Raw genomic sequence first — 12437 nt, forward strand, 5'->3', positions numbered from 1 at the left:
GTGGCCGCCGCCATCATGCGTGCGCCGCTGGGGCTGGTGCGGCTGCTGGCGGCGGGGGGGTGGGGGCGGCCGCCGCGCCGCTCCCTCGGCGCCATGGCCCGCTACGGCACGGAGCAGCGGGGCCGGCCCAACTCTCCCGATTACCGCCTCTACTTTAGTAAGTAGCAGCCCCCGGGCTCCATCAACCCCTTCCTTCCCCGCTTTGTAGGGCGCACCGTGGGGAGCGGCGGCTCTCCGCTCCCGCCAAGGCTCCTCGGGCCGGCTGAGGTGTTGCCCCTGAGCCTCTCCTCTGCTCCAGGGGGGCTTTTTTTTTGTTTTTGTTTTTTTTTTTTTTTTTTTTTTTTTTTTTTTTTTTTTTTTTTGTGGAGGGAGAGGAGATTTCCCGGTAGATCGGCTTTTGGAGGGGATGCTGGGCCTGCTCAGTCCTGGTGCTGGTGTGCGCGGCACAGCCGTGCTTTTCCCCAGCCCCGCGAAGGCCCCTGGGGGGTGAGGAGGGGCAGGGCGGCGGGGGTGAAGCCCTGCCGTGGTGGGCGCCAAGGCCGCGGGGCGCTCTGTGACCGCAAGGACAGCCTTGGCCGTGGGACCGTCGCCACGCTCTGCGGTGTGACAGCCCAGCGGGAGCGTGGCCTGTCCCCTTGTGACCAGGCCAGCCCTCCCTCCAGAAGCGTCACAGTGAGGGGAGGCTGGCATGCAAAACATAGGGCTCCAGCCCCGAGGGGCCTGTGGGGCCAGTAGCAGCAAGTAGCACCAAGAGGCCATGGCAGTGCTCCAGGAGATTTCTCAAAAGCCAGTGAATGCTGATGATGTGCAGTCTCAGTATTACGCATTTTAGTAACAGTGTTGTCTGTTTGTACGCCACTTCTCTAGCAGTGATTTTGTACGGTTGTGGTCCATTGACTTGCAAGCAGTTAATTCTGACGTCTGCTGGTGTGAGAGCAGCGGAGGCGTTGTGTACCCTTTGGCAGTACCCTGCCAGGGCTCCCTTGTGCTCAGTCCCCAGGGAACTGCCAGCGCAGCAGCTCATCCAGAGAAAGTCACTGGTTAGTGGGAATAAGCAGTCTACCACTAAACTTTGTATCATTTGGGAGGAGCATCTGGGAGGCTTCCAGGAGTTGCAAAAACAACAACCATTTACTCGAGTACTCTTCGCTGAGGTGGTCAAAGTACAGTCCAAGGCTAAATGAAGTCCCTTGTCTGCTTTTCACTGTACTGTGAATAGGGGTGCTAGCAAAGGAGAAACTACTTGAGATTTATGTAAGCACCTTATGTTGTTAATGTTTCTGTTTTGATGCAGTACGTGAGCTTTTAGTATGTTGAAAAGTTTCTGAGTAGTATAAAGAGCTTAAGCACCCACTCCAGTGAACTTTGTTCCTTTCTACAGTTGGAGCAAGGCTGAGGTGCACATTGGGCCCCTGTTAAATTAATGTCAGTTTCTGCTGATTTTGAGGTGTGATATTTCATTTCTAGGGCCTGAGCAAGTCTCTCACTTACTCTCTTGGTCAGACTTTGGCCTACTATGTCGGAGAGGTTTTCTTTTTGTAGTTGTGAAACTCGGTTTATTATAAATACAGTGAAGTCACATGGGCAGCATTGCTAGAAAGCCAGATTAATTCGCTGATCACTCATAGAAATGAGATTCCCTTGGCATTTTTTTTAATCCATTAATGGTTGTGTATTGCCAAGTAGTCAGAAGAGAAGTGTAGTGTTGAATACTCAAGCAATAATTTTGATTCTAACAAATCCTTGTTCAACAATCAAATTCCTTGTCCTGTGTGTAGGTTATTTTTTAGTCCTTGGAATTAAACTTCAGAAAAAGTATAACTGATGCATAATTGTGACATATCGTACATTTCTGTAATGCATAATAATTAGCAATACCAGCATCTTATGGCATATCTTTAGATTTGTAATGCTACTTTTTTGTTTTGTTTTTCAGAGAGTGCAGATGGTAAATATATTTCCCCATTTCATGACATTCCACTATTTGCTGTATCTAAAGAGGTATGTATTTATGTCTTGAAACACAACTGATTTCAAAACGATAACAATTTTATTGATATTCTTTAGGTAAAAATGCTTTTTTAAAAGCAATTAACAGACAAATGTATGGCACGAGGAAGGATCATTTAAACCCAGGCTGATTCCTTATGTAATACAGGCACGATAACTGCGCCAAATTTTCTGTGCTGAGTTCAGTAACTTGCAGTGAACCTACTGATTATTGTGTAGACAAGCCTAGGTGTCTTTTTAAGTCTCCAGGTGACTGAGGGTGAGGAGAATCCTCACTGTGTCTTGTTCTCTATGTGTAAAGTTTTTGTTTATGTGCTCTTGAATTCATTTTCTACTATTACTCTTCTTACAGTGCCATTTTCCTATGCCTGCAGTTAAAAATGTACATTTCCTTGCAGTAGGAGATGTACAGCACGCACTTATATAACTTAGGGTGTATTTCTTTAATTCCCAAAAGGAGCATTATAATTGGAAGCCAACAATAATGCCCAAGGGAGAAGTAGTAATCGCACCTTTGGAGAATTACAAGGCTTGAGGTGCAGCTGAGCACTTTCACGTCTTGTTAGCCACACTCCCTGGAGTTTCATTATAGCAATAATGAAACGCCTGTTTTATATGTCACTGGTGGGAACTGCTAGACTCTGGTTTAGACTTAAGTTTGCTTGTTATGATATGGTTGTTACACAAACAGGTTGGGAGGGTTTTGGCCATTTTCTTGATTTATTGCTGGGTCTCTATGGATAATATGAATGACGAGAAAGGTCAGCAGTTGTAACATGCTCCGATTGAGACTTCTGAACTAATGAAGCCGTCCCTTGAATTATTTAAAATGAGAGATTCAAAATATGCATGAAACCTTTTTGATCAGCAGAACCTAAGCGTGCTAGTCAGTGGAAGAGGTAAGTCTCTTTCAGAGAATCATTACTAAGATGCTCTGTTCAGTGAGTGCTATTGCTGGAAAAGCAATGGGCATTTTCATCACGTTTCCTGGGGGCCTTGCTGTCCCTGTATCTGGAGTTGAAGGTGTGGATGGGTGGATTATAGTCTGTGATTTTTCAGTAGATTAAATTATAGTACAGCTATGTCTGATCAATATGGAGAGGCTTTCATTTTGGTGTGTGAGCAAGGAAAGAGCATTACACAGGACATATGGGCCTGAGAGGGGCGCAAGAAAGGGAGTCATTGTGAAGGTCTCTGTTAATTTTGCCTTCTTTGCAAGAGGACGACGTAAAGAGTTGTATGTTATATTCTTTCCCTCCTCTGGTCTACGCTTTGAGGATAACTCCAGTCTTATTTTACATAGTGATTTTGTTAGTTTGTTTTGTTCTTTTATCTTTTTTAACTGAAAAGAAGGATGTCTGTTTTTAATTGGTTGAGGACAGGCCTAAATTGCTGCTTGATTTTATTAGTAGCTGGGAGAAAGTGGGTGTCCTTGTACATTTTTACCTTCCTCTGTTATAATTTCACAATGAAACAGGACTGAGTACTTACTTTTAAAAGTTACAGTTTAGGCCTCTATGCTCACAAGGGGATGTTTCAGTTGCATTGAAAACTACTCTTGTCTGTATTTATGTGATTGCAGTATTGCTCTCTAATGCTCTTTATACACTTCTTTACTTCACTCTTTCCCTGTAGGATAAAGAGATTCCTGCAAAGAGGTCAAAGACTGCTGGAAGTGAGGTACTGCTAGTTTGTTTGTTCGTTTGTTTGTTTTAAAAAACCTATTCCCTCTATTTCCTTTCCAACATCACTTTGCTGTTCTGCAAAGTGAACTTACTCTCACTGAATATCTTGACATATCTTCAAATGCAAGTCTTATAAGAGGAGGAAGCTTAAAGGAATTTAATGTTCTCCTCTTTGAATGGGCCAGAAATGTCAGCATTCTTGTATTCATCGAGTTGTTCTCAAGGGCAAACACTTTTATACTACTCTTTGGAAGGTTCATTATGACTATTGCAGCGTAGATATGTTATCTTTTTTGCTATTACATTCAGAAACATTTGCAAAAAAAACCTTCATTAATGAAATATTCATTATGCTCTGACTGTGGGTAATCTTTGGTGTATATACAAAACTTCAGAAATACTAAGGGCAGAAATTAGAATTAGTATCTACTTTTTAGAACTGAGGATATGTTGTTTTCTATACTCATCTGGAAAGCCCAAGGAGAGAAAAATCACATCTGCTAATGGTTCAGCATTAACCAGCACTGACGTTAAACCTAACAGAAGTATGAAAAACCATGGAAAGTCTGCTCAGGCTTTTTCTGTGAAACAAGATTTGTTTATCTAAGTGTCTTTTCAAAAATGTACCATTTTTTGCAGTGCTTTCCCTGGCATAGGAGTACCTAAAAATTAGTGGAGGAAAGTGAAAGAAAAAAATGAAACAAACTGTGCTTCAAGGCCATGATGTATCTGTGTGTCCCCCAATCTTTATCTTCTCAATACCTGTTTGGCCAGTCATATTGTAAAACTGTAACTACTCATTGATGTGAAAGAACTGTCCTGTCTGGGTTCTCATAGTTTTGCAACTAGTGTGTGCTACACTGGTTCTTCTACTGTACACCAGCCCCTACACAGTCCTGTGCTATGTATTTCCTCTCCCTTTGCCCTCTGATTTATTCGAACTACAATGGCTAGGTAACGCTTTCTAGCTTTCCTGTTGCTAGATGCCCATTTAAGTACTATTTGGTTGATGCAGAATCATGCCTGAAAGATGAATTGTTGAGAAGAAAGAGAATGTGCCAATAGCCTTTCTCAAAATTCATTATCTTGCAATATGAATTCTTAATTACTGCTCTTGCTGGAAGTCAAGGATTCTGTCTCTTACCTGCTTATGAATACTTTGATAATGCATGTCGGTTGCGAAGATGCAAAGCCTGTTTTATGCAGTGTCTAAAACTGTTCAAAACTACATTTGTCTGTGTAGCGGGAAGCACGACAGCTTGTTGAAAACCATGTTTCTAGTACCTTTTTTCTGATCTCTGGATCCAGCCTGTGGAGCAGGGGGAAAGATGATGCCAGCTCTTGCTTCCTGTGGCAGTGTAGACTCCAGAGCTACTTCACATAACTCCTGCTACAAGAGTGCTCTGGACTATTTTTTAATAGAACTGCAGAAAATGCACAAAGGCAAATGTACATGCCAGTCTTTATGGGCTTCTAATGCAAGTAAGCAAACAAATGTGCAGGCTATAGGCTTCCCAAATGTGCTTGGTCTTTACTTAGATCGTGAAACGTGAGAATGTAAATGATTTAGAAAACCCTTTCTCGTCATAATTTTTGGGAGTTGGGGAGAAGAGAGAAAATAGAGGGATCTTTGTGTTCAGCAAAGCAGTTTCTTCTTACAGTGAGCTCTTCATTGGCTCTCTTCAACTTGACCTGGTGAGAAATGCATCCCTCTGTGCTTGTATTTAGGGACAACATAGCGTAATCAAGGGATGCAGGGAAAATGAGGAGTTTAATGATGTGCTGATTTCTAAAGACCTATGAAGCAGTGCACTCCTTACTTTTGTCTAGGGACGCAAAGGCTACTATTCATACCTGATGTTCAGTTCATCCGTGCACTGAATTTGGCCAGAATTCAAAGCTGATAATTCCTCTTGCTCTGGAAATACAGTGGCATCTTTAAAACTTGTGCTTTTAGGGTGGCATTTATTTGTTACTCTCCACAAGGGCATGCCCTCTTAAGAGTGTGTGTTAAATTCTGCTGAACTGGTGTTCATCGGATGACAGTTTAGCTGTGGAAAATGGCAATAATTCTGCATGAGTCTCTTCAGTCTGTCTAATCTACTTTAAATTGTTCTTGGCGTTCCTGATGCCAGAAGAGAAGGTCTCAAAATAGAGGAGTTTCAACTTTCAGCATCCATGGGATAGGGGAATACGCATCGTACAAATCTCTGTTAGCTGTTTTGCGGACTCGGCTTGTAGTTCTAAGGGAACCACTGTGGTGTTTCTGTATGAACTGTTCCAGTAGTGCAGCCATTTCTTGCAACATTTTCGACCTTCCCAAAAGCTTGCAGTCAGTGTTGTCAACTGCTCTTTTTTGCTTTCACAGATGCTTTTTTTTGCTGTTTGAAGACTAGAGAGAAGTTATTTTGAGGGAAAAACTATACTGGAAGAAATCTTATTTAACTTCAGTCTCAAAATTATTACCAGCTTGAAGTCTGAACCTTTGCTTTGGTTTAAGCATTGTAGGCACCCTGAATCCATTCCTGCCCAAGTGAGTCTCTGTGGAAGGTATCAAAAGTTTCATATCTCTATCTGGAAGAGTGGATGTTCCCACTGTGGTAACAGTCAAAACTGTCAGAGGCTGATTATTGAATATGGTCTTCCATGTCTAGCAGGAAGATTTGAAGAGGTCATAATTTTATTTTCAAGACAAATGTGACATGTTACTTCTCTTTTGTAGTGAAAGGGTTTCTAATCTACTTGTCATTGCATGTTTTTGGTGAAGTATTCACGTGTCATCTCATTCAGAGGACCCAGGTGTTCTTGAATACAAAATTTTATTGAAAATGTTGGCCTTGGTTAGGAATCTGTCCAAGCATGTAGAGATTATAGTCCTCTAACTTGCAGATACCCACAAGAGCATTTGAAAAAAAAAAAGAAAGAAACAAGACAGGGTTTTTTTTTTGTTGCGTCCTGTGGGTTGCACAGTGCTGGAATGCCCTTGTGGACTTCAGTTTAATTTCTTCTGTCAGGCAAAAACTCCTGATAAATTAACAAGTCAGGTGAAGTTTGAGTGGTCATCAGAGTGGTCATGCAGTCTGAATAGGTAATCTGATAGAGGGCCTCATACTTGGAACAGTGTTTGAAACTTGTGTCAGAGTTGTCTTACGATAAAGTCAGTATGTTTCATAAGAAAGGAAAAGCTGTCATAATTTCCTAAGCAGTACAGGTGCAAACTTTGTACTGACTTTGTGTTCTGTCTTAACTACAGCCTCTGTAACCTTCCTTGGTCATGTTAGATGTTTTTTGGTATATGTAACCTGGGCTGTAGTGTGTCCATTATGTGTGTTCAATAGAGTAAGCCTTGCTTTGCATTCTTGTAGATGAGCAATTACTGAGAATAGAAGTAATCGTCACTCAGCTGTCCAGTTAAAATCTACTGGAGTAGAGCTGGTTTACTGAGAAAGTTGCATCAGTGAGTTGATCAAACTTAAGTTCAAATAAATGGTTCCTTGAACTTGAGAAAGTCAGTGTTTCATTTTCACTCATGTGGTGGTTGTACGCTGGGTAGTTTTGCAGGTCAATGTGTCCAGTAACTAGTTTATCAGAGAATATGTCTGACGCAGCTTCTGGGATACCTGTGAGTAAAAACTTACCTAGTGCTTGTGATTCCTGTTTCACTGTAACATGAGGGAAGTACACTGTGAAGAGGCTGCAGGCACTTTGCATTTATGCTGGGAACTGTATTACTTTTTTTTGCGATGTGGCATGTTAATTTGTATTGGAAAAGTTCCATTGACTTCTTATTTAAAGACAGTATATTTGGTCTCCAGATGTTGCTGTCATCTGGTTTGTTGTTTTCATTGGCAAATACCTTGTAGCAAGTGTTACAATTGGAATGCTTATAACACGGGTACTCATTTTATAAGCAAGCCTCTCTCCATTTATTTCTGATTGTATTTCATGACAGTTTTATTTTCCTTCTCCTTTCCCCTCCCCGCCTTTTTTCCTTTTAAAACATCATTCTTTGTTCCTGCTGCTGCTGGACAGCAGCTCATCTTTTTCATCCTCGTTAGTCCTCAGGTACATGCTGTCGTGTTCACTTGATGGCTGATGAGAATCCCTGTGATTGGAAATGAGCAGATAGAAAGGAAATGGAAATGATAGCTGCTTTTTCTTCTCTTTGTCTTATGAGCTCAGAGCTTTTCTGTGAGAAAGGGTCAGTAGCCCCCAGATGCTGTCTCTAATGCTTTCAGATGTTTGGTTGGTTGGGTTTTTTTTGAGCACTCTACTATAAAAATGACTAAAGTGATTGTAAGCTTTAGCATATCTTTTTTTTTTTTCCCCTGTCATGCAAGGGTGATGGTGAATGGCAATCAGGCCTTAAAAAGTGATGTTTGTCATTTTATGAAATTGTACTGAGTTTCTGTTCCTCTCTTTATCTCTCTTGTTATGTCACTTTCCTGACTTTGCATAGGTTGTTCCACTTCTGCTTCAAATCAGCTGAACCTTCAGAGTTGAGCATTAAGTGTTGCAACCCTTGGGCAAAAGCATACCTATTCAAAACCCTCCCCTCAAACGCACCAGCTAAGGAACTTGGGAAGCCGGGGAAAGGAAATAGTTGAACAAGAAAGGGAACGTTAGGTAAGGAAAAATGGTTTCTGAGAACGGTGTGTGGGAGTCCAGAAGGGCAGGTTTTAAAAACAGTGTCTGAAATGTGCTTAATTTTTTTTTCTTCCTGTGATATTCAGGTTTGTAATAACAACCTGATCAAAATGAGTTATCTTATCTAAGAATCTGTATAAACAGAGCTAGCAGTTATTTTTGGCCATTGATCTTAGTGGAGAGAATGCTGACTTACAGTTCACCTGCATACAACAGTCTGTATTTTCCTTGCTTTTCCCAATACTTGCTGTATGAATATGTTGAAGTGTATTTGTATATCTTTTTCTCTTTCTGTGATTTTCGTATTTAAAAAAAGACCAAAACTGATCCTGGTCTCTGTGTGAAAGAGAGACATTTTCGCTTGTCTCGGTAAAAATGATATCATGATATATTAAAAATGATGTTCAACAGAAATGGGATGCAGTAAGTTGCCAAGCAGCGTTAAAGAAAGCACGCTGATAAAGCAAACACTTACATACATCCTGCGTGAGTTCCCATGTAATGTACTTAGTTAGCATTTAGTTCTTAGGAAATAAAGGATATCATTTACACATACTGTTTGTTCCTTCTGATGTCATTTTCTGCTGATTTTCATATTCAGTTTTAGGAATTAGGAAATACACTTTTGACTTCTCTGTTCAGCAAATGGATTTGTTTTCCCCATCACCTCTTCAAGGTGTAATAGAGCATAAGTACAAATGTCTGTCTTCTGTTGACATTAACCCAAAGTCAAACAAGCTACGTAATACCCTGGGTTGAAAGTCCCTCTGGGCTCTGTCACATCACTTTTCCTAGCAGATGGGTTCTGTCCCTTTTTCTAAATCTAGGAAACTGTTTCCTCCTCTTTTCTTGCGTGTTCCAGGAGACTGTTCTTCAGCTAGCAAAATTGGCATGAGGCTAGCCTGTAGGAAGTATTCCCTCTGGCCTGTTGTACAGTCTGCTGTCATGGAGTCCCTTCTGCATTAGGCGCTTGCAGAGTTGGATTAAATCCGGATTGCAGCAAGCAGCGATAGGCAGACCAGTTGAGTGCTGTCATACTAAGGCAGTTAAATGGTAAACTTTCCAAAGCAATAGTTTTTATTTCATGAGAGATCTTTCTTTCTTTGTCACTGGAAGGTGTCAAGTGGGCTGTTGAAACAGTCTCACCATTGCTTGAAGGGGTAGAAGTGTTCACTTGGGGGTTTGGTGAGGTGAAGCTTTTTGTGTTACTAATTTAAAATAAAGATAAAAATATCAATTACCAGATGTATTCACCATCCAAAACTAACCACTGAATGGCGTATGCAGATGGTAATCTGTGAAGACAGGTGGTGTCTGACACTTGCATTTCTGCTTGCAGCTGAGGCAGGGACAGTTTTGCAGCAAGGGATGGGGAAGAGCATTCAAGTGGTCAGAAAGAATAAGTGCTTGGTTGGGGAAAATAAGAGTAGTGGAAAAATATTCCTGGGTGTTATTTAGGCAAGGAGGGAAACAAGATAGGAAAGAGGAGGGGAAAAAACCCTAAAAAAACAGAGTATACTTCTGTGTTTCTGTCTGTCAGACTATCTAGTATGTGCTCTCCTTTCCACACCAGTGAATCCCGTGATTGCCCTATAAATAAAAATTTTTATTTTTAAATGCAAAGACTGCGTGAAGTTATTAATCTCTTATAAATGCTTGTGGCAGCTTAGCATTAGAGAGAGTACTTTCGGGCATTTTTTTTTTTTGCATACAAATTAGTCTGTCAGGCTGTCACATTTAAGACTCGACAATTCATGTTTGATTGATACCACAAATTATGAAGGCACGGTCTTAGAGCTGAGTTAAATCGAAGTGATCTTTTGTTTTTCAGAGCAGCATTGTGTTAATTTCAGTCCACTTGTCCAGTCCTGAGAGTTGTTTTGGTGAAGACCTCTAATAACTCTTGACCAATTAAAGTTCAAAACCAAGATTTACAGGCTGATCAGCCGCTGTATTAGACACAATCAGGAAAACACGCAGTGGCATCTAAACAACAAAAATACAGGACTGTGGTGGAGGGGAAGACGTCGTGTATAATTCCAGGAGTAGTTTGTAAGTTTTCTGCCTGTAGCTACCAGTCAGAACAGTTCTTTGACCTGCTTGGCAGTTCCCTAGGAGTTTCTTATCAGCACTGGTTTTCATACTGTGCATTTCTCTTTTTCCAAGCATTTCCCAGATGGATGTATGGACTTTATCTGGTTCTTTTCCGACCCTTCCCTTACTTACTGCTGCGTGTATGTTGCCTTGTTCTGTCAGCTTCCTTAGTGTTGACATCTTCAAGCCCTCTTTCTCATTACTCCTCTCTTTCAACCATTCTTACATACATACAGTGTACTTTATGAAACTGATCTGAAGCATTCCCCCCCACCTCCCGCCCCTGCCTTGTTTTGTTTGTTTATGACCTGGTTGGGAAAAGTGATTCCATCTGACATGCCACTGATCACAGTATGGGCACAGTATGTACGAATGGTGAATTTAATTTAAATTTACTGGGAATTTGCTGTCAAGATTGTGCATAGCTTGTGATCTCATGGGAGAAATGCTGAGTTACAGTTGGGATTTTCATAGAACCGTGGAACTTTTAAGGTTGGAAAGGATCTCCAAGGTCAAGTTCAACCATCAACCTAACACCACCATGTTCCCTAAACCATGTCCTGGAGTGCCACGTCTACACATTTTTTGAACACCTCCAGAGATGGTGGCTCCACCACTTCCTTGGGGAGCCTGCTCCAGTGCATGATCACTTCTTCAGTAAAGAAGTGTTTCCTAATGTCCAGCCTAAACCTCCCCAGCCTCAACTTGAGCCCATTTCCTCTTGTCCTATCACTAGTTACTTGGGAGAAGAGACCAACGCCCACCTCCCTACAACCTCCTTTCAGGTAGTTGTAGAGAGCATTGAGATCTCCCCTCAGTCTCCTCTTCTCCAGACTAAACAACCCCAGTTTTGTAAGCTGCTCCTCATCAGACTTGTGCTCCAGACCCCTCACTAGCTTCGTTGACCTTCTCTGGATGCGCTCCAACACCTCAACGTTCTTCTTGTACTGAGAAGTCCCAGACTGCACACAGTATTCGAGGTGCGGCCTCAACAATGCCAAGTACAGGGGCACGATCACTTCCGTGGTACTGCTGGCCATACTGTTACTGATACAAGCCAGGATGCTGTTGGCCTTCTTGGCCACCTGGGCATACTGCAGATAACACTCCTGCACAATTTGATGTCATCTGCGTACTTACTGAGGATGCACTCAATCCCCTCATCCAGATCATTGATAAAGAGATTAAATAGAACTGGCCCCAAGACTGAACCCCGGGGAACACCACTTGTGACCGGCTGCAACTGGATTTAACTCCATTCACCACAACTCTCTGGGCTCAGCCATTGAGCCAGTTTTTAACCCATCGCAGGGTACATCTGTCCAAGCCATGAGCCACCAGCTTCTCTAGGAGAATGCTGTGGGAGACGGTATCAAAGGCTTTGCTAAAGTCCAGGTAGATTACATCCACATTCCTTTGCTTTCTTGGTTTCCACATGCAAGATTTGTTTGGGAGGAGAAGATTATAGAACCATTGGAATTACTTTAATCAAACTGTGGCATTCACCCTGGTAATGGTATTTGTTTGTTGCAGCTGCAGGATACAAGGAGCAAAAATAAATTTTTTTTGGAGTCTGCTGGAACCTTAATTGCAGTGTAGTTAAAGAGTCAGTGCAAGTCTTCAGTTGGCTTAACTTTATATTTTTTTTTCCTACAAATTTCTGCAAAAACATATTTTGTCCTTCCTGAACTGTTGCAATTTTTAATACCAATGTGAGTTTTCTTTGTCTATGAGGCATTGTCCCAGGCAATGTGATATTTTGCGGGTTTTTTTAGTAATCTAGGAGAAAATGGGTTGTAGACATTGCTGAGTGGTTTGGTCTAGTTATCCATTTCGATTAGTACTCTGCTTCTTGATAGTGCATAGCTCTGACAGCTTCAGAAGAAACCTCATGGCAGTTACACAGAGTTTTTCTCTTTGGAAATTGTCACTTTAACCTCCTCAGTAAGAGGGGTGTAGGTTACTTATTTTTCTTCTAAAAAGCATGAAAGTTTACTTGTT

The 12437-nt window shown here is 41.6% G+C and overlaps 1 protein-coding gene across 2 annotated transcripts in view; it reads left to right on the forward strand.

Annotated features, from left to right (window-relative positions):
* Positions 1 to 12437, forward strand: part of PPA2 (inorganic pyrophosphatase 2) — a 37426-nt gene continuing 24989 nt past the window's right edge. For both annotated transcript variants that reach the window (XM_086746438.1, XM_086746440.1), the window contains exons 1-3: positions 1 to 157; positions 1937 to 2001; positions 3646 to 3690. In XM_086746438.1, coding sequence (XP_086602564.1) covers positions 16 to 157; positions 1937 to 2001; positions 3646 to 3690 — 252 coding nt within the window. In that variant the 5' untranslated portion in view covers positions 1 to 15. The remainder of the gene's footprint in view (positions 158 to 1936; positions 2002 to 3645; positions 3691 to 12437) is intronic.

The sequence above is a fragment of the Chlamydotis macqueenii genome, chromosome 4 (assembly GCF_036417535.1).
Source record: "Chlamydotis macqueenii isolate bChlMac1 chromosome 4, bChlMac1.mat, whole genome shotgun sequence".
Taxonomy (NCBI): domain Eukaryota; kingdom Metazoa; phylum Chordata; class Aves; order Otidiformes; family Otididae; genus Chlamydotis; species Chlamydotis macqueenii.